Source organism: Oncorhynchus mykiss, chromosome 10 (assembly GCF_013265735.2).
Source record: "Oncorhynchus mykiss isolate Arlee chromosome 10, USDA_OmykA_1.1, whole genome shotgun sequence".
Lineage (NCBI taxonomy): Eukaryota > Metazoa > Chordata > Actinopteri > Salmoniformes > Salmonidae > Oncorhynchus > Oncorhynchus mykiss.
The window spans coordinates 81,653,493-81,676,542 of record NC_048574.1 but is presented as its reverse complement, the minus strand read 5'-3'; the positions used below and the strand labels follow the sequence as shown (position 1 = coordinate 81,676,542).

The 23,050-nt window shown below is 47.1% G+C and overlaps 1 protein-coding gene across 1 annotated transcript in view; it reads right to left on the bottom strand.

Moving 5' to 3' along the window:
• Positions 1-4,204: 4,204 nt before the first annotated feature.
• Positions 4,205-23,050, bottom strand: part of LOC118936819 (tyrosine-protein phosphatase non-receptor type 9-like) — a 54,879-nt gene continuing 36,033 nt past the window's right edge. The window contains exons 6-13 of the mRNA XM_036934194.1: positions 20,554-20,664; positions 19,352-20,298; positions 14,168-14,264; positions 12,554-12,623; positions 9,114-9,192; positions 7,473-7,623; positions 6,266-6,473; positions 4,205-5,679 (exon numbers count right to left, since the gene is read on the bottom strand). Of these exons, the coding sequence (XP_036790089.1) occupies positions 5,456-5,679; positions 6,266-6,473; positions 7,473-7,623; positions 9,114-9,192; positions 12,554-12,623; positions 14,168-14,264; positions 19,352-20,298; positions 20,554-20,664 (1,887 nt within the window). The 3' untranslated portion in view covers positions 4,205-5,455. The remainder of the gene's footprint in view (positions 5,680-6,265; positions 6,474-7,472; positions 7,624-9,113; positions 9,193-12,553; positions 12,624-14,167; positions 14,265-19,351; positions 20,299-20,553; positions 20,665-23,050) is intronic.

The following is a 23,050-nucleotide window of genomic DNA, read 5'->3' as shown; positions in this document are numbered from 1 at the left end:
TATATTAAAACAAGGCTTGTTATTGACCCCAAGGTTAGAGAGAATTATATTAAAACAAGGCTTGTTATTGACCCCAAGGTTAGAGAGAATTATATTAAAACAAGGCTTGTTGTTGACCCCAAGGTTAGAGAGAATTATATTAAAACAAGGCTTGTTTTTGACCCCAAGGATAGAGAGAATTATATTAAAACAAGGCTTGTTATTGACCCCAAGGTTAGAGAGAATTATATTAAAACAAGGCTTGTTATTGACCCCAAGGATAGAGGGAATTATATTAAAACAAGGCTTGTTATTGACCCCAAGGTTAGAGAGAATTATATTAAAACAAGGCTTGTTATTGACCCCAAGGTTAGAGAATTATATTAAAACAAGGCTTGTTATTGACCCCAAGGATAGAGAGAATTATATTAAAACAAGGCTTGTTCTTGACCCCAAGGTTAGAGAGAATTACATTAAAACAAGGCTTGTTATTGACCCCAAGGTTAGAGAGAATTATATTAAAACAAGGCTTGTTATTGACCCCAAGGATAGAGAGAATTATATTAAAACAAGGCTTGTTATTGACCCCAAGGTTAGAGAGAATTATATTAAAACAAGGCTTGTTATTGACCCCAAGGTTAGATAATTATATTAAAACAAGGCTTGTTATTGACCCCAAGGATAGAGAGAATTATATTAAAACAAGGCTTGTTATTGACCCCAAGGTTAGAGAATTATATTAAAACAAGGCTTGTTATTGACCCCAAGGTTAGAGAGAATTATATTAAAACAAGGCTTGTTATTGACCCCAAGGATAGAGAGAATTACATTAAAACAAGGCTTGTTGTTGACCAAGGTTAGAGAGAATTATATTAAAACAAGGCTTGTTGTTGACCCCAAGGTTAGAGAGAATTATATTAAAACAAGGCTTGTTTTTGACCCCAAGGATAGAGAGAATTACATTAAAACAAGGCTTGTTATTGACCCCAAGGTTAGAAAGAATTACATTAAAACAAGGCTTGTTATTGACCCCAAGGTTAGAGAATTATATTAAAACAAGGCTTGTTATTGAACCCAAGGATAGAGAGAATTATATTAAAACAAGGCTTGTTATTGACCCCAAGGTTAGAGAGAATTACATTAAAACAAGGCTTGTTGTTGACCCCAAGGTTAGAGAAAATAACATTAAAACAAGGCTTGTTATTGACCCCAAGGATAGAGAGAATTATATTAAAACAAGGCTTGTTATTGACCCCAAGGTTAGATAATTACATTAAAACAAGGCTTGTTATTGACCCCAAGGTTAGAGAGAATTATATTAAAACAAGGCTTGTTATTGACCCCAAGGTTAGAGAGAATTATATTAAAACAAGGCTTGTTATTGACCCCAAGGTTAGAGAGAATTATATTAAAACAAGGCTTGTTGTTGACCCCAAGGTTAGAGAGAATTATATTAAAACAAGGCTTGTTTTTGACCCCAAGGATAGAGAGAATTATATTAAAACAAGGCTTGTTATTGACCCCAAGGTTAGAGAGAATTATATTAAAACAAGGCTTGTTATTGACCCCAAGGATAGAGGGAATTATATTAAAACAAGGCTTGTTATTGACCCCAAGGTTAGAGAGAATTATATTAAAACAAGGCTTGTTATTGACCCCAAGGTTAGAGAATTATATTAAAACAAGGCTTGTTATTGACCCCAAGGATAGAGAGAATTATATTAAAACAAGGCTTGTTCTTGACCCCAAGGTTAGAGAGAATTACATTAAAACAAGGCTTGTTATTGACCCCAAGGTTAGAGAGAATTATATTAAAACAAGGCTTGTTATTGACCCCAAGGATAGAGAGAATTATATTAAAACAAGGCTTGTTATTGACCCCAAGGTTAGAGAGAATTATATTAAAACAAGGCTTGTTATTGACCCCAAGGTTAGATAATTATATTAAAACAAGGCTTGTTATTGACCCCAAGGATAGAGAGAATTATATTAAAACAAGGCTTGTTATTGACCCCAAGGTTAGAGAATTATATTAAAACAAGGCTTGTTATTGACCCCAAGGTTAGAGAGAATTATATTAAAACAAGGCTTGTTATTGACCCCAAGGATAGAGAGAATTACATTAAAACAAGGCTTGTTGTTGACCAAGGTTAGAGAGAATTATATTAAAACAAGGCTTGTTGTTGACCCCAAGGTTAGAGAGAATTATATTAAAACAAGGCTTGTTTTTGACCCCAAGGATAGAGAGAATTACATTAAAACAAGGCTTGTTATTGACCCCAAGGTTAGAAAGAATTACATTAAAACAAGGCTTGTTATTGACCCCAAGGTTAGAGAATTATATTAAAACAAGGCTTGTTATTGAACCCAAGGATAGAGAGAATTATATTAAAACAAGGCTTGTTATTGACCCCAAGGTTAGAGAGAATTACATTAAAACAAGGCTTGTTATTGACCCCAAGGTTAGAGAGAATTATATTAAAACAAGGCTTGTTATTGACCCCAAGGATAGAGAGAATTATATTAAAACAAGGCTTGTTATTGACCCCAAGGTTAGAGAGAATTATATTAAAACAAGGCTTGTTATTGACCCCAAGGTTAGATAATTATATTAAAACAAGGCTTGTTATTGACCCCAAGGATAGAGAGAATTATATTAAAACAAGGCTTGTTATTGACCCCAAGGTTAGATAATTATATTAAAACAAGGCTTGTTATTGACCCCAAGGTTAGAGAGAATTATATTAAAACAAGGCTTGTTATTGATCCCAAGGTTAGAGAGAATTCTATTAAAACAAGGCTTGTTATTGACCCCAAGGATAGAGAGAATTACATTAAAACAAGGCTTGTTGTTGACCCCAAGGTTAGAGAGAATTATATTAAAACAAGGCTTGTTGTTGACCCCAAGGTTAGAGAGAATTATATTAAAACAAGGCTTGTTTTTGACCCCAAGGATAGAGAGAATTATATTAAAACAAGGCTTGTTGTTGACCCCAAGGATAGAGAGAATGACATTAAAACAAGGCTTGTTATTGAACCCAAGGATAGAGAGAATTATATTAAAACAAGGCTTGTTATTGACCCCAAGGTTAGAGAGAATTACATTAAAACAAGGCTTGTTATTGACCCCAAGGTTAGAGAGAATTATATTAAAACAAGGCTTGTTATTGACCCCAAGGATAGAGAGAATTATATTAAAACAAGGCTTGTTATTGACCCCAAGGTTAGAGAGAATTATATTAAAACAAGGCTTGTTATTGACCCCAAGGTTAGATAATTATATTAAAACAAGGCTTGTTATTGACCCCAAGGATAGAGAGAATTATATTAAAACAAGGCTTGTTATTGACCCCAAGGTTAGATAATTATATTAAAACAAGGCTTGTTATTGACCCCAAGGTTAGAGAGAATTATATTAAAACAAGGCTTGTTATTGATCCCAAGGTTAGAGAGAATTCTATTAAAACAAGGCTTGTTATTGACCCCAAGGATAGAGAGAATTACATTAAAACAAGGCTTGTTGTTGACCCCAAGGTTAGAGAGAATTATATTAAAACAAGGCTTGTTGTTGACCCCAAGGTTAGAGAGAATTATATTAAAACAAGGCTTGTTTTTGACCCCAAGGATAGAGAGAATTATATTAAAACAAGGCTTGTTGTTGACCCCAAGGATAGAGAGAATGACATTAAAACAAGGCTTGTTATTGACCCCAAGGTTAGAAAGAATTACATTAAAACAAGGCTTGTTATTGACCCCAAGGTTAGAGAGAATTATATTAACAGGGCTTGTTGTTGACGCCAAGGATAGAGAGAATTATATTAAAACAAGGCTTGTTGTTGACCCCAAGGTTAGAGAGAATTATATTAAAACAAGGCTTGTTATTGACCCCAAGGTAAGAGAGAATTATATTAAAACAAGGCTTGTTATTGACCCCAAGGTTAGAGAATTATATTAAAACAAGGCTTGTTATTGACCCCAAGGATAGAGAGAATTATATTAAAACAAGGCTTGTTATTGACCCCAAGGTTAGAGAGAATTATATTAAAACAAGGCTTGTTATTGACCCCAAGGTTAGAGAGAATTATATTAAAACAAGGCTTGTTGTTGACCCCAAGGTTAGAGAGAATTACATTAAAACAAGGCTTGTTATTGACCCCAAGGATAGAGAGAATTATATTAAAACAAGGCTTGTTATTGACCCCAAGGTTAGAGAGAATTATATTAAAACAAGGCTTGTTATTGACCCCAAGGTTAGAGAGAATTATATTAAAACAAGGCTTGTTATTGACCCCAAGGTTAGAGAGAATTATATTAAAACAAGGCTTGTTATTGACCCAAGGTTAGAGAGAATTATATTAAAACAAGGCTTGTTGTCGTCCTTCATCTTCCTCCATTAGACATTATTATTATTATTATATATACATGTATGTTACAGGAATATACAGGGTGTTAATGCTCCTCATGTCTCCATATAAAATCAGTACGTTCAAGCATTCAGGGAGTCGGCGGCTTTGGCTTGCGGAGGGGTTTCATTACCTAAACGGGGTGAAAAGTCAAAAAACAGGAACAGGAAATGCATCACCATAGAACTAAAGGCCAATAAAAGACAGAAGAAGAAGAAGAAGTCAAAAAGAAGGTTGACAGTCCAGTGGGCCATTGTCACTAGGATGTACGACTAGGGAGAGCGACCATAGACTTAGACAGACCTCTATGGTGACAGTCCAGTGGGCCATTGTCACTAGGATGTACGACTAGGGAGAGCGACCATAGACTTAGACAGACCTCTATGGTGACAGTCCAGGGGGCCATTGTCACTAGGATGTACGACTAGGGATAGGGAGAGCGACCATAGACTTAGACAGACCTCTATGGTGCAGCACATGCTGTCACACAAGACATTGTCGCACAGGTGCAAAGCAGAGCCCTCTAGCTAGCTCTATGGGAGAAACAGGCCAGGCCAGGCCAGGCCAGGACAGGAGAGGCCAGCTCCTCTTAGCTCTATGGGAGAAACAGGACAGGCCAGGCCAGGAGAGCTCCTCTTAGCTCAGAGCTGCCCCACTACATACTAAATGGCAGGATACTGCTCTATCAATCAATTAATCAATCAATCAATCAATCAATCGTTGATACATCTCATCTTCTTCTCCTCCTCATGATTTGGGGGAGTAACTCAAAGAGTCGTTTAGCTTTCACACGCTCTTCCTCGAACACATCCTGTTTCCATCCCTCCTCCATCTCCCTCAGCCTGCGTTCATTCCATCCTCCACCCTCTTCCTCTTCCTGGAACACATCCTGTTTCCATCCTCCACCCTCTTCCTCTTCCTGGGACACATCCTGTTTCCATCCTCCACCCTCTTCCTCTTCCTGGGACACATCCTGTTTCCATCCTCCACCCTCTTCCTCTTCCTGGGACATATCCTGTTTCCCTCCCTCTCTCAGCCTGCGTTCATTCCATCCTCCACCCATCCCATTCCCGTCACTCGCTGTCTGTCTCTAGGTCTGAATCGGACCACTGTACCGGGGTCAGTTTTCCGCGTCGCTGTGCGTACTCGATGACGGCCGTGTAGCAGAAGTAATACTGGTCCCAGGTCTGTATACTGAAGGCTCTCTGGGTCCTCATCCTCCTCACTGTCTCACACACATCCACCGTCCCAATGTCCTCCAGCCTGGACAGACAGATGTCCAGGGTACAGAACGTACCTGAGGAGGGAAATGAGAGAGAGAGACAGAGAGAGAAAGAGAGGGAGGAGAGAAACAAGAGCGAAAGAGAGAGGTTAGTGGAGGGAGAGAGAAATGAGAGAGAGAGAGAGAGAGAGAGAGAGAGAGGAGGAGAAGGAGAAGAGAGAAGAGAGGAGGAGGAGGAGAAGGAGAAGAGAGGAGGAGAAGGAGAAGAGAGGAGTAGAGAGGAGGAGAAGGAGAAGAGAGGAGGAGAAGGAGAAGAGAGGAGGAGAAGAGAGAGAGAGGAGGAGAAGAGAGAGAGAGAGACGGAGAGAGAGAGAGAGAGAGAGAGGAGTAGAGAGGAGGAGGAGGAGAAGGAGAAGAGAGGAGGAGGAGGAGAAGAGAGGAGGAGAAGGAGAAGAGAGGAGGAGAAGGAGAAGAGAGGAGGAGAAGAGAGAGAGAGACGGAGAAGAGAGAGAGAGACGGAGAGAGAGAGAGAGAGAGAGAGAGAGAGGAGTAGAGAGGAGGAGGAGGAGAAGGAGAAGAGAGGAGGAGAAGGAGAAGAGAGGAGGAGAAGAGAGGGAGAGAGAGAGAGAATACTTGCCATCCATCACTATCAACGACCCACCTGTGCGTCCGATACCTGCGCTGCAGTGTACGACCAGCGGTGGCCCACCTGGGGGTCCCACCCACTCAGCTCCCAGACTCCTCAGCGCCGCCTCCTGCCGCTGCTGCACGTGCTCACGGAAATCCAACATGGCCAACGCACACTTGGGCACACCGAAGTCTGGCCAGCTGACATACAGGTAGTGGGAGACCTCCCTCCTCTCACCTGTCTGGAGACATGAAGGGATGAGAGAGAGAGAAAGAGATTGAGAGAAACAGACAGAGACAGAGAGACAGAGAGACAGAGAGAGAGAGAGAGAGAGAGAGAGAGAGAGAGAGAGAGAGAGAGAGAGAGAGAGAGAGAGAGAGAGAGAGAGACAGGTGGCTGTTGTATAGTTCCAGGTGAGACAGTCTGAAGTCCTGATACAGCTGGATGGATGTGTGTGTGTGTGTGTGTGTGTGTGTGTGTGTATGTGTGTGTGTGTGTGTGTGTGTACCTGGCTGTTGTATAGTTCCAGGTGAGACAGTCTGAAGTCCTGGTACAGCTGGATGTGTGTGTGTGTGTGTGTGTGTGTGTGTGTACCTGGCTGTTGTATAGTTCCAGGTGAGACAGTCTGAAGTCCTGGTACAGCTGGATGGATGTGTGGGTGTGTATGTGTGTGTGTGTGTACCTGGCTGTTGTATAGTTCCAGGTGAGACAGTCTGAAGTCCTGGTACAGCTGGATGTGTGTGTGTGTGTGTGTGTGTACCTGGCTGTTGTATAGTTCCAGGTGAGACAGTCTGAAGTCCTGGTACAGCTGGATGGATGTGTGGGTGTGTATGTGTGTGTGTGTGTACCTGGCTGTTGTATAGTTCCAGGTGAGACAGTCTGAAGTCCTGGTACAGCTGGATGTGTGTGTGTGTGTGTGTGTGTGTGTGTGTGTGTGTGTGTGTGTGTGTGTGTGTGTACCTGGCTGTTGTATAGTTCCAGGTGAGACAGTCTGAAGTCCTGGTACAGCTGGATGGATGTGTGGGTGTGTGTGTACCTGGCTGTTGTATAGTTCCAGGTGAGACAGTCTGAAGTCCTGGTACAGGTGTGTGTGTGTGTGTGTGTGTGTGTGTGTGTGTGTGTGTGTGTGTGTGTGTGTGTGTACCTGGCTGTTGTATAGTTCCAGGTGAGACAGTCTGAAGTCCTGGTACAGCTGGATGTGTGTGTGTGTGTGTGTGTGTGTGTGTGTGTGTGTGTGTACCTGGCTGTTGTATAGTTCCAGGTGAGACAGTCTGAAGTCCTGATACAGCTGGATGGATGTGTTCCTAACCAGGAAGTGTCCATGCTGCTCCGTTGTCCCCTCCTCTTTCGGCCAGTACTGACCACACTTTACTCTCCCACGCTCTACCACCCTGAAACACACACAGGTTGAACCCAGTCAGTCATACACACACACACACACAGTTAGGTTGAACCCAGTCAGTCACACACACACACACACACACAGGTTGAACCCAGTCAGTCACACACACGGTTAGGTTGAACCCAGTCAGTCAGTCAGTCTCTCTCACACACACACACACACACACACACACACACCACAGTTAGGTTGAACCCAGTCAGTCAGTGTTGGTGAGGTTGAACCCAGTCAGTCACACACACACACACACACACACACACACACACACACACACACAGTTAGGTTGAACCCAGTCTGTCAGTGTTGGTGAGGTTGAACCCAGTCAGTCACACACACACGGTTAGGTTGAACCCAGTCAGTCACACACACACACACGGTTAGGTTGAACCCAGTCAGTCACACACACACACACGGTTAGGTTGAACCCAGTCAGTCAGTGTTGGTGAGGTTGAACCCAGTCTGTCAGTGTTGGTGAGGTTGAACCCAGTCTGTCAGTGTTGGTTAGGTTGAACTCAGTCTGTCAGTGTTGGTTAGGTTGAACCCAGTCTGTCAGTGTTGGTTAGGTTGAACCCAGTCAGTCAGTGTTGGTGAGGTTGAACCCAGTCAGTCAGTGTTGGTGAGGTTGAACCCAGTCTGTCAGTGTTGGTGAGGTTGAACCCAGTCTGTCAGTGTTGGTGAGGTTGAACCCAGTCTGTCAGTGTTGGTGAGGTTGAACCCAGTCTGTCAGTGTTGGTGAGGTTGAACCCAGTCTGTCAGTGTTGGTGAGGTTGAACCCAGTCTGTCAGTGTTGGTGAGGTTGAACCCAGTCTGTCAGTGTTGGTGAGGTTGAACCCAGTCTGTCAGTGTTGGTGAGGTTGAACCCAGTCTGTCAGTGTTGGTGAGGTTGAACCCAGTCTGTCAGTGTTGGTGAGGTTGAACCCAGTCTGTCAGTGTTGGTGAGGTTGAACCCAGTCTGTCAGTGTTGGTGAGGTTGAACCCAGTCTGTCAGTGTTGGTGAGGTTGAACCCAGTCAGTCAGTGTTGGTGAGGTTGAACCCAGTCTGTCAGTGTTGGTGAGGTTGAACCCAGAATGTCAGTGTTGGTGAGGTTGAACCCAGTCTGTCAGTGTTGGTGAGGTTGAACCCAGTCTGTCAGTGTTGGTGAGGTTGAACCCAGTCTGTCAGTGTTGGTGAGGTTGAACCCAGTCTGTCAGTGTTGGTGAGGTTGAACCCAGTCTGTCAGTGTTGGTGAGGTTGAACCCAGTCTGTCAGTGTTGGTGAGGTTGAACCCAGTCTGTCAGTGTTGGTGAGGTTGAACCCAGTCTGTCAGTGTTGGTGAGGTTGAACCCAGTCAGTCAGTGTTGGTGAGGTTGAACCCAGTCTGTCAGTGTTGGTGAGGTTGAACCCAGAATGTCAGTGTTGGTGAGGTTGAACCCAGTCTGTCAGTGTTGGTGAGGTTGAACCCAGTCTGTCAGTGTTAGTGTGCATTAGAACTCAAGGGTTACCTGGTAGTCATGACAACTATCAGCACCATCTGCTCCCACACCATGCGCCAGAAATCACCAAATGTCTTCGGCAGAGGACCTGTCAACCACAACACAACCATAAAACAACCACAACACAACCATAAAACAACCACAACACAACCATAAAACAACCACAACACAACCATAAAACAACCACAACACAACCATAAAACAACCACAACTCAACCATAAAACAACCATAAAACAACCACAACACAACCATAAAACAACCACAACACAACCATAAAACAACCACAACACAACCATAAAACAACCACAACACAACCATAAAACAACCACAACACAACCATAAAACAACCACAACTCAACCATAAAACAACCATAAAACAACCATAAAACAACCACAACTCAACCACAACTCAACCATAAAACAACCATAAAACAACCACAACTCAACCATAAAACAACCATAAAACAACCACAACTCAACCATAAAACAACCATAAAACAACCACAACTCAACCATAAAACAACCACAACTCAACCACAACACAACCATAAAACAACCACAACACAACCATAAAACAACCACAACACAACCACAAAACAACCACAACACAACCATAAAACAACCACAACACAACCACAAAACAACCAAAACACAACCATAAAACAACCATAAAACAACCATAACTATCCAGACCTATCCAGCCCTACCCAACTATCCAGACCTACCCAACTATCCAGACCTATCCAGACCTACCCAGACCTATCCAGCCCTACCCAACTATCCAGCCCTACCCAAATATCCAGACCTACCCAAATATCCAGCCCTACCCAACTATCCAGCCCTACCCAACTATCCAGCCCTACCCAACTACCCAGACCTATCCAACTATCCAGACCTATCCAACTACCCAGACCTATCCAGCCCTATCCAACTATCCAGCCCTACCCAACTATCCATCCCTACCCAACTACCCAGACCTATCCAGACCTATCCAGCCCTATCCAACTATCCAGACCTATCCAGCCCTATCCAACTACCCAGACCTATCCAGCCCTACCCAACCATCCAGCCCTACCCAACTATCCAGACCTACCCAACTATCCAGACCTACCCAACTACCCAGACCTATCCAGACCTACCCAACTATCCAGACCTATCCAGACCTACCCAACTATCCAGACCTACCCAACTACCCAGACCTATCCAGACCTACCCAACTACCCAGACCTATCCAGCCCTATCCAACTACCCAGACCTATCCAGACCTACCCAACTATCCAGACCTATCCAGACCTACCCAACTATCCAGACCTACCCAACTACCCAGACCTATCCAGACCTACCCAACTACCCAGACCTATCCAGCCCTATCCAACTACCCAGACCTATCCAGACCTACCCAACTATCCAGACCTATCCAGACCTATCCAGCCCTATCCAACTACCCAGACCTATCCAGCCCTATCCAACTACCCAGACCTATCCAGACCTACCCAACTATCCAGACCTACCCAACTATCCAGACCTATCCAGACCTATCCAACCCTATCCAACCCTATCCAACTATCCAGACCTATCCAACCCTATCCAACCCTATCCAGACCTACCCAACTACCCAGACCTATCCAGCCCTATCCAACTACCCAGACCTATCCAGACCTACCCAACTATCCAGACCTATCCAGACCTACCCAACTATCCAGACCTACCCAACTATCCAGCCCTACCCAACTATCCAGCCCTACCCAACTATCCAGACCTACCCACCTATCCAGACCTACCCAACTATCCAGCCCTACCCAACTATCCAGCCCTATCCAACTACCCAGACCTATCCAGACCTACCCAACTATCCAGACCTATCCAGCCCTATCCAACTACCCAGACCTATCCAGCCCTATCCAACTACCCAGACCTATCCAGACCTACCCAACTATCCAGCCCTATCCAACTACCCAGACCTATCCAGCCCTATCCAACTACCCAGACCTATCCAGCCCTACCCAACTATCCAGACCTACCCAACTATCCAGACCTATCCAGCCCTATCCAACTACCCAGACCTATCCAGCCCTATCCAACTACCCAGACCTATCCAGACCTACCCAACTATCCAGCCCTATCCAACTACCCAGACCTATCCAGCCCTATCCAACTACCCAGACCTATCCAGCCCTATCCAGACCTATCCAGCCCTATCCAGCCCTATCCAGCCCTATCCAACTACCCAGACCTATCCAGCCCTATCCAACTACCCAGACCTATCCAGCCCTATCCAGACCTACCCAACTATCCAGCCCTATCCAGACCTATCCAACTACCCAGACCTATCCAGCCCTACCCAACTATCCAGACCTACCCAACTATCCAGACCTATCCAACTACCCAGACCTATCCAGCCCTATCCAACTACCCAGACCTATCCAGCCCTATCCAACTACCCAGACCTATCCAGACCTACCCAACTATCCAGCCCTATCCAACTACCCAGACCTATCCAGCCCTATCCAACTACCCAGACCTATCCAGCCCTATCCAGACCTATCCAACTATCCAGCCCTATCCAGCCCTATCCAGACCTATCCAGCCCTATCCAACTACCCAGACCTATCCAGCCCTATCCAGACCTACCCAACTATCCAGCCCTATCCAGACCTATCCAACTACCCAGACCTATCCAGCCCTACCCAACTATCCAGACCTATCCAACTACCCAGACCTATCCAGCCCTACCCAACTATCCAGCCCTATCCAGCCCTATCCAGACCTATCCAGACCTACCCAACTATCCAGACCTATCCAACTACCCAGACCTATCCAGCCCTACCCAACTATCCAGACCTATCCAACTACCCAGACCTATCCAGACCTACCCAACTATCCAGCCCTATCCAGCCCTATCCAGACCTACCCAGCTATTCAGACCAACTATGTTCCCCAACTCACCCTGAGGGTCAACAACACAGAGAATATGTTCCCCAACTCACCCTGAGGGTCACCAACACAGAGAATTTGTTCCCCAACTCACCCTGAGGGTCAACAACACAGAGAATTTGTTCCCCAACTCACCCTGAGGGTCAACAACACAGAGAATTTGTTCCCCAACTCACCCTGAGGGTCAACAACATAGAGAATATGTTCCCCAACTCACCCTGAGGGTCAACAACACAGAGAATATGTTCCCCAACTCACCCTGAGGGTCAACAACATAGAGAATATGTTCCCCAACTCACCCTGAGGGTCAACAACACAGAGAATATGTTCCCCAACTCACCCTGAGGGTCAACAACATAGAGAATATGTTCCCCAACTCACCCTGAGGGTCAACAGTAGTGACCAACACAGAGAATATGTTCCCCAACTCACCCTGAGGGTCAACAACATAGAGAATATGTTCCCCAACTCACCCTGAGGGTCAACAACACAGAGAATATGTTCCCCAACTCACCCTGAGTTGCGATATAAGCGTTGCTCCTCTTGTAGCCGTCCATAAGACTAGCATTGATGTAGTCTGACGTCTTGGAACACACACACACACACACACACACACACACACACATTAGTTTTCAAGTCGAAACAAAGCTCAGGTGCATCCTGTTTCCATTGACCATCCTTGAGATGTTTCAACAACTTGATTGGAGTCCACCTGTGGTAAATTCAATTGATTGGACGTGATTTGGAAAGGCACACACCTGTCTATATAAAGGTCCCACAGTTGACAGTGCATGTCAGATCGAAAAACCAAGCCGTGAGGTTGAAGGAATTGTCCGTAGAGCTCAGAGACAGGATTGTGTCGAGGCACAGATCTGGAGAAGGGTACCAAAACATTTCTGCAGCATTAGAGATCCTCAAGAACACACCAAGACTCTTCATAGAGCCGCCCGGCCAAACTGACCAATCAGGGGAGAAGGATCATGGTCAGGGAGGTGACCAAGAACCTGATGGTCGCTCAGACAGAGCTCCAGAGTTCCTCTGTGGAGATGGGAGAATTTTCCAGAAGGACAACCATCTCTGCAGCACTCCACCAATGGCCAGACGGAAGCTACTCCTCAGTAAAAGGCACATGACAGCCCGCTTGGAGATTGACAAAAAACACCTAAAGACTCTCAGACCATGAGAAACAAGATTCTTTGGTCTGATGAAACCAAGATTGAACTCCTTGGCCTGAATGCCAGGCGTCACGTCTAGAGAAAACCTGGCACCATCCCTACGGTGAAGCATGGTGGTGGCAGTGTCATGCTGTTGGAATGTTTTTCAGGGACTGGGAGACTAGTCAGGATCGAGGGAAAGATGAACGGAGCAAAGTACAGAGATCCTTGATGAAAACCTGCTTCCGAGCACTCAGGACCTCTGACTGGGATGAAGGTTCACCTTCCAACAGGGCAACGACCCAAACCACACAGTCGTGACAATGCAGGAGTGGCTTCGGGAAAAGTCTCTGAATGTCCTTCAGTGTCGCAGCCAGAGCCCGAACTTGAACCCGATTGAACATCTCTGGAGAGACCTGAAAATAGCTGTGCAACGACGCTCCCCATCCAACCTGACAGAGCTTGAGAGGATCTGCAGAGAAGAATGGGAGAAACTCCCCCAAATACAGGTGTGCCAAACTTGAAGTGTCACACCAAATAAGACTGGGCGGCAGGTTAGAGCGTTGGACTAGTAATTCAAAGGTTACTAGATCGAATCCCCGAGCTGACAAGGTACAAATCTGTCGTTCCGCCCCTGAACAGGCAGTTAACCCATCTGTTGTTCTGCCCCCTGAACAGGCAGTTAACCCCACTGTTCCTAGGCCGTCATTGTAAAAAATTATTTGTTCTTAACTGACTTGCCTAGTTAAATAAAGGTTAAAAATAGAGGCTGTCATCACTGCTTCCACAAAAGTACTGAGTAAAAGGGTCTGAATAAATGTGACATTTCAGTTATTTTGTAACGTAACAAAACGTGGAAAAAGTCAAGAGGTTTGAATACTTTCTGAATGTGGCATAGAGGGGGTGACTCTCCTCCATAGGGAGTTAACACATCATTTCTGATTTTAGACACAAATAATTATCCTGAAACATACCTCGTCCTCGTCGTCACAGAGCTGGCAGAGTCTGACACGTGATTGGTCCAGACAGAGGACATCACTGTACCTGTTCTTGATCTGATTGGACAGCTTTCTACACAGAGAGTGAGGAAGGAAGGAAGTGAAAAGGGAGGGAGAGAGGAAGAGATTAGACTATTAACTGGCATTAAAAAGAGAGAAATAGAGAGAGAGAGAGAGACACAGAGAGAGAGAGAGAGACAGAGAGAGAGACACAGAGAGAGGGGGAGACAGAGAGAGAGAGACAGAGTGAGAGAGACAGAGTGAGAGAGACAGAGTGAGAGAGACAGAGAGAGAGACACAGAGAGAGGGGGAGACAGAGAGAGACAGAGACACAGAGAGAGGAGACAGAGAGAGAGAGACAGAGAGAGAGAGACAGAGAGACAGAGTGAGAGAGACAGAGTGAGAGAGACAGAGTGAGAGAGACAGAGTGAGAGAGACAGAGAGAGAGACAGAGAGAGAGACAGAGAGAGAGACAGAGACAAGAGAGAGAGACAGAGACAGAGAGAGAGACAGAGAGAGAGACAGAGACAGAGAGAGAGACAGAGACAGAGAGAGAGACAGAGACAGAGAGAGAGACAGAGACAGAGAGAGAGACAGAGAGAGAGACACAGAGAGAGACACAGAGAGAGACACAGAGAGAGACACAGAGAGAGACACAGAGAGAGACACAGAGAGAGACACAGAGAGAGACACAGAGAGAGACACAGAGAGAGACACAGAGAGAGAGAGATAGAGAGAGAGAGACAGAGAGAGAGAGACAGAGAGAGAGAGAGAGACAGAGAGAGAGAGAGAGACAGAGACAGAGAGAGAGCTGGAGACAGAGAGAGGGGGAGACAGAGAGAGGGGGAGACAGAGAGAGGGGGAGACAGAGAGAGGGGGAGACAGAGAGAGGGGGAGACAGAGAGAGGGGGAGACAGAGAGAGGGGGAGACAGAGAGACAGAGAGAGACTAACTTGCTGTAGTCAAAGCTACCAGTAGGAGGCTCCTTGACAGAGACAGAGAGACAGAGACAGGGAGACAGAGAGAGACTAACTTGCTGTAGTCAAAGCTACCAGTAGGAGGCTCCTTGACAGAGACAGAGAGACAGAGACAGTGAGACAGAGAGAGACTAACTTGCTGTAGTCAAAGCTACCAGTAGGAGGCTCCTTGACAGAGACAGAGAGACAGAGACAGGGAGACAGAGAGAGACTAACTTGCTGTAGTCAAAGCTACCAGTAGGAGGCTCCTTGACAGAGACAGAGAGACAGAGACAGGGAGACAGAGAGAGACTAACTTGCTGTAGTCAAAGCTACCAGTAGGAGGCTCCTTGACAGAGACAGAGAGACAGAGACAGGGAGACAGAGAGAGACTAACTTGCTGTAGTCAAAGCTACCAGTAGGAGGCTCCTTGACAGAGACAGAGAGACAGAGACAGTGAGACAGAGAGAGACTAACTTGCTGTAGTCAAAGCTACCAGTAGGAGGCTCCTTGACAGAGACAGAGAGACAGAGACAGTGAGACAGAGAGAGACTAACTTGCTGTAGTCAAAGCTACCAGTAGGAGGCTCCTTGACAGAGACAGAGAGACAGAGACAGGGAGACAGAGAGAGACTAACTTGCTGTAGTCAAAGCTACCAGTAGGAGGCTCCTTGACAGAGACAGAGAGACAGAGACAGTGAGACAGAGAGAGACTAACTTGCTGTAGTCAAAGCTACCAGTAGGAGGCTCCTTGACAGAGACAGAGAGACAGAGACAGGGAGACAGAGAGAGACTAACTTGCTGTAGTCAAAGCTACCAGTAGGAGGCTCCTTGACAGAGACAGAGAGACAGAGACAGGGAGACAGAGAGAGACTAACTTGCTGTAGTCAAAGCTACCAGTAGGAGGCTCCTTGACAGAGACAGAGAGACAGAGACAGGGAGACAGAGAGAGACTAACTTGCTGTAGTCAAAGCTACCAGTAGGAGGCTCCTTGACAGAGACAGAGAGACAGAGACAGTGAGACAGAGAGAGACTAACTTGCTGTAGTCAAAGCTACCAGTAGGAGGCTCCTTGACAGAGAGACAGAGACAGGGAGACAGAGAGAGACTAACTTGCTGTAGTCAAAGCTACCAGTAGGAGGCTCCTTGACAGAGACAGAGAGACAGAGACAGTGAGACAGAGAGAGACTAACTTGCTGTAGTCAAAGCTACCAGTAGGAGGCTCCTTGACAGAGACAGAGAGACAGAGACAGGGAGACAGAGAGAGACTAACTTGCTGTAGTCAAAGCTACCAGTAGGAGGCTCCTTGACAGAGACAGAGAGACAGAGAGACAGAGAGAGGGGGAGACAGGGAGACAGAGACAGAGAGAGGGGGAGACAGAGAGAGACTAACTTGCTGTAGTCAAAGCTACCAGTAGGAGGCTCCTTGACAGAGACAGAGAGACAGAGACAGGGAGACAGAGAGAGACTAACTTGCTGTAGTCAAAGCTACCAGTAGGAGGCTCCTTGACAGAGACAGAGAGACAGAGACAGGGAGACAGAGAGAGACTAACTTGCTGTAGTCAAAGCTACCAGTAGGAGGCTCCTTGACAGAGACAGAGAGACAGAGAGAGGGGGAGACAGTGAGACAGAGAGAGACAGAGAGAGACTAACTTGCTGTAGTCAAAGCTACCAGTAGGAGGCTCCTTGACAGAGACAGAGAGACAGAGACAGTGAGACAGAGAGAGACTAACTTGCTGTAGTCAAAGCTACCAGTAGGAGGCTCCTTGACAGAGACAGAGAGACAGAGACAGTGAGACAGAGAGAGACTAACTTGCTGTAGTCAAAGCTACCAGTAGGAGGCTCCTTGACAGAGGCAGAGAGAGAGAGAGACAGTGAGACAGAGAGAGACTAACTTGCTGTAGTCAAAGCTACCAGTAGGAGGCTCCTTGACAGAGACAAAGAGAGGGGGAGACAGGGAGACAGAGAGAGACTAACTTGCTGTAATCAAAGCTACCAGTAGGAGGCTCCTTGACAGAGACAGTGAGACAGAGAGAGACAGGGAGACAGAGAGAGACTAACTTGCTGTAGTCAAAGCTACCAGTAGGAGGCTCCTTGACAGAGACAGAGAGACAGAGACAGGGAGACAGAGAGAGACTAACTTGCTGTAGTCAAAGCTACCAGTAGGAGGCTCCTTGACAGAGACAGAGAGACAGAGACAGTGAGACAGAGAGAGGGGGAGACAGAGAGACAGAGACAGTGAGACAGAGAGAGACTAACTTGCTGTAGTCAAAGCTACCAGTAGGAGGCTCCTTGACAGAGACAGAGAGACAGAGACAGTGAGACAGAGAGAGACTAACTTGCTGTAGTCAAAGCTACCAGTAGGAGGCTCCTTGACAGAGACAGAGAGACAGAGACAGTGAGACAGAGAGAGACTAACTTGCTGTAGTCAAAGCTACCAGTAGGAGGCTCCTTGACAGAGACAGAGAGACAGAGACAGGAGACAGAGAGAGACTAACTTGCTGTAGTCAAAGCTACCAGTAGGAGGCTCCTTGACAGAGACAGAGAGACAGAGACAGGGAGACAGAGAGAGACTAACTTGCTGTAGTCAAAGCTACCAGTAGGAGGCTCCTTGACAGAGACAGAGAGACAGAGACAGGAGACAGAGAGAGACTAACTTGCTGTAGTCAAAGCTACCAGTAGGAGGCTCCTTGACAGAGACAGAGAGACAGAGACAGTGAGACAGAGAGAGACTAACTTGCTGTAGTCAAAGCTACCAGTAGGAGGCTCCTTGACAGAGACAGAGAGACAGAGACAGTGAGACAGAGAGAGACTAACTTGCTGTAGTCAAAGCTACCAGTAGGAGGCTCCTTGACAGAGACAGAGAGACAGAGACAGTGAGACAGAGAGAGACTAACTTGCTGTAGTCAAAGCTACCAGTAGGAGGCTCCTTGACAGAGACAGAGAGACAGAGACAGGAGACAGAGAGAGACTAACTTGCTGTAGTCAAAGCTACCAGTAGGAGGCTCCTTGACAGAGACAGAGAGACAGAGACAGGGAGACAGAGAGAGACTAACTTGCTGTAGTCAAAGCTACCAGTAGGAGGCTCCTTGACAGAGACAGAGAGAGGGGGAGACAGGGAGACAGAGAGAGACTAACTTGCTGTAGTCAAAGCTACCAGTAGGAGGCTCCTTGACAGAGACAGAGAGACAGAGACAGTGAGACAGAGACAGGGAGACAGAGAGAGACTAACTTGCTGTAGTCAAAGCTACCAGTAGGAGGCTCCTTGACAGAGACAGAGAGACAGAGACAGGGAGAGGGGGAGACAGAGAGACAGAGACAGGGAGACAGAGAGAGACTAACTTGCTGTAGTCAAAGCTACCAGTAGGAGGCTCCTTGACAGAGACAGAGAGACAGAGACAGTGAGACAGAGAGAGACTAACTTGCTGTAGTCAAAGCTACCAGTAGGAGGCTCCTTGACAGAGACAGAGAGACAGAGAGAGACTAACTTGCTGTAGTCAAAGCTACCAGTAGGAGGCTCCTTGACAGAGACAGGGAGACAGAGAGAGACTAACTTGCTGTAGTCAAAGCTACCAGTAGGAGGCTCCTTGACAGAGACAGAGAGAGGGGGAGACAGGGAGACAGAGAGAGACTAACTTGCTGTAGTCAAAGCTACCAGTAGGAGGCTCCTTGACAGAGACAGAGAGACAGAGACAGAGAGACAGAGACAGGGAGACAGAGAGAGACTAACTTGCTGTAGTCAAAGCTACCAGTAGGAGGCTCCTTGACAGAGACAGAGAGACAGAGACAGGGAGACAGAGAGAGACTAACTTGCTGTAGTCAAAGCTACCAGTAGGAGGCTCCTTGACAGAGACAGAGAGACAGAGACAGTGAGACAGAGAGACTAACTTGCTGTAGTCAAAGCTACCAGTAGGAGGCTCCTTGACAGAGACAGAGAGACAGAGACAGTGAGACAGAGAGAGACTAACTTGCTGTAGTCAAAGCTACCAGTAGGAGGCTCCTTGACAGAGACAGAGAGACAGAGACAGTGAGACAGAGAGACTAACTTGCTGTAGTCAAAGCTACCAGTAGGAGGCTCCTTGACAGAGACAGAGAGACAGAGACAGGGAGACAGAGAGAGACTAACTTGCTGTAGTCAAAGCTACCAGTAGGAGGCTCCTTGACAGAGACAGGGAGACAGAGACAGGGAGACAGAGAGAGACTAACTTGCTGTAGTCAAAGCTACCAGTAGGAGGCTCCTTGCGTATCTCTTCATACTCCTGGTAGATTCCTTTCTTCTTCCTCTTCTTCACGTGCTCCACCAGCTCCAACACGTTCATCCCTACCCCGTCAGGCATGTGTACGGACACCTCTTCCCGGGGACAAGGGTCCTCGTCCGGCTGTGACGCGCCGCAGAGTGACGGCGGGGGTTGAGGGTGGCGTGGGAGAGACTTCTGAGGGAGAGGAGGCACCCCATCTACCTCATCCTCTTCCTCCTCTCCTTCCCGCTCTTCCTTGTTCGCTGTTCCGTCGTCGAGGGTTTCTGACCCGACACTCATCGTAATTCCTACTACTTTGTGGTGGAGGGGTGTGTCCGGGGGCGTGTCCGACTGGGGAGGGGGCTGGCGACCATTCACGCTGTTAGCATTGGGGCTAGCGCCGCTAACAACCCCAACAACGTTATTAACCCCCAACCCTGCCTTGACCCCGTAGTTACGGGCAGAACCGTTCCAATGTTGGTGATTCCTCTGTAGTCCAGAGCTCTGGGGGCTGTTCTGGGCCCGGCCTCGAGTCCTGCCGTTCACTGTGTCACAGTGGACGTGTGGGTTAGCATTACTGTCGTCGTAGCAGTTGGAGTTAGCCGTAGCAGCTAACGCTAGCTCGGAGGCTAACAGCAGCGGCAAATCTGAGTGGGAGTCTATGGAGGTTTGCGTAGCGGCTAACGTAGCGGCGGCGTTAGCGTTGTGAGGCTCCAGGCTGTACGAGAGCAACAGGCTGCCCACGCAGTCGTGTGTGTCGTGCGGGTGTGTGCTCGCGTCGCCTGGGGCGGTGTGTGTGTTGACGCAGGACTGTATCCAGGCAACGTGGCTGTACCGGGAGGTTCCGTTCAGGTGTTCCGGAAGAGAAGAGACTGGGATGTAATTGGACAGCTCGTGGGCCTTCACTGTACACACCTGGGGATGGGAGAGAGAGAGACTGTTACGCACACACACACACACACACCTGAGAGACATGGTATCGCACCAACACAGTGACCATCTCAAAACACACACACACACACACACCTGAGAGACATGGTATCGCACCAACACAGTGACCATCTCAAAACACACACACACACACACACACACACACACACACACACACCTGAGAGACAAGCTATCGCACCAACACAGTGACCATCTCAAAACACACACACACGGTCGTACCCTCTCTCTCAGCTTCTCACGTACGAAGAGTCTGAGGACGGCGAAGGGAGCTCTGAACCAGAGAGGAGAAGACACGATGAACACACACTTCAGACGAGCTGGGAACGCACCCTAGGAGAGACACACAGACACACAGACACACACACACACACACACACACAGGTAACGAGTGAAAAAGACAAAAGAGGGGAAGAAATAGAAGGAGAGAGGATGATGAAGAGGAGAGGAAGAGAGGAGAGGAAGAGATGATGATGAAGAGGAGAGGAAGAGAGGAGAGGAAGAGATGATGATGAAGAGGAGAGGAAGAGAGGAGAGGAAGAGAGGAGAGGAGAGGAAGAGAGGGGAGGAAGAGAGGGGAGGAAGAGAGGAGAGGAAGAGAGGGGAGGAAGAGAGGAGAGGAAGAGAGGAGAGGAAGAGAGGAGAGGAAGAGATGAAGAGAGGAAGAGATGAAGAGAGGAAGAGATGAAGAGAGGAGAGGAAGAAAGGAGAGGAAGAGAGGAGAGGAAGAGAGGGGAGGAAGAGAGGGGAGGAAGAGAGGGGAGGAAGAGAGGGGAGGAAGAGAGGGGAGGAAGAGAGGGGAGGAAGAGAGGGGAGGAAGAGAGGAGAGGAAGAGAGGAAGAGAGGAGAGGAAGAGAGGAAGAGAGGAGAGGAAGAGAGGAGAGGAAGAGAGGAGAGGAAGAGGAGGAAGAGAGGATGATGAAAAGGAGAGGAAGAACTACTATAGACCAGAGTCCTATTCCCTATATAGTGGAACTACTAGTGACCAGAGCCCTATTCCCTATATAGTGGTACTACTATAGACCAGAGCCCTATTCCCTATATAGTGGTACTACTATAGACCAGAGCCCTATTCCCTATATAGTGGTACTACTTTAGACCAGAGCCCTATTCCCTATATAGTGGTACTACTATAGACCAGAGCCCTATTCCCTATATAGTGGTACTACTATAGACCAGAGCCCTATTCCCTATATAGTGGTACTACTATAGACCAGAGCCCTATTCCCTATATAGTGGTACTACTTTAGACCAGAGCCCTATTCCCTATATATAGTGGTACTACTATAGACCAGAGCCCTATTCCCTATATAGTGGTACTACTATAGACCAGAGCCCTATTCCCTATATAGTGGTACTACTATAGACCAGAGCCCTATTCCCTATATAGTGGTACTACTAGTGACCAGAGCCCTATTCCCTATATAGTGAACTACTAGTGACCAGAGCCCTATTCCCTATATAGTGGTACTACTAGTGACCAGAGCCCTATTCCCTAATAGTGGTACTACTATAGACCAGAGCCCTATTCCCTATATAGTGAACTACTTTAGACCAGGGCCCTATTCCCTATATAGTGGTACTACTATAGACCAGAGCCCTATTCCCTATATAGTGGTACTACTATAGACCAGAGCCCTATTCCCTATATAGTGGTACTACTATAGACCAGAGCCCTATTCCCTATTATAGTGGTACTACGGCCCATTGACGGGTTCTGGTAACACGGCCCATTGACTGGGTTCTGGTAACACGGTCCATTGACCAGTACTGGTAACACGGCCCATTGACCAGTACTGGTAACACGGTCCATTGACTGGGTTCTGGTAACACGGCCCATTGACCAGTATTGGTAACACGGTCCATTGACTGGGTTCTGGTAACACGGCCCATTGACCAGTACTGGTAACACGGCCCATTGACGGGTTCTGGTAACACGGCCCATTGACTGGGTTCTGGTAACACGGCCCATTGACTGGGTTCTGGTAACACGGCCCATTGACTGGGTTCTGGTAACACGGCCCATTGACCAGTACTGGTAACACGGTCCATTGACTGGGTTCTGGTAACACGGCCCATTGACTGGGTTCTGGTAACACGGTCCATTGACCAGTACTGGTAACACGGCCCATTGACTGGGTTCTGGTAACACGGCCCATTGACTGGGTTCTGGTAACACGGCCCATTGACTGGGTTCTGGTAACACGGCCCATTGACTGGGTTCTGGTAACACGGCCCATTGACTGGGTTCTGGTAACACGGCCCATTGACTGGGTTCTGGTAACACGGCCCATTGACTGGGTTCTGGTAACACGGTCCATTGACTGGGTTCTGGTAACACGGTCCATTGACTGGGTTCTGGTAACTTGGTCCATTGACTGGGTTCTGGTAACACGGTCCATTGACTGGGTTCTGGTAACACGGCCCATTGACTGGGTTCTGGTAACACGGCCCATTGACTGGGTTCTGGTAACACGGCCCATTGACTGGGTTCTGGTAACACGGCCCATTGACTGGGTTCTGGTAACACGGCCCATTGACTGGGTTCTGGTAACACGGCCCATTGACTAGTACTGGTAACATGGCCCATTGACTGGGTTCTGGTAACACGGCCCATTGACTGGGTTCTGGTAACACGGCCCATTGACCAGTACTGGTAACACGGTCCATTGACTGGGTTCTGGTAACACGGCCCATTGACTAGTACTGGTAACACGGC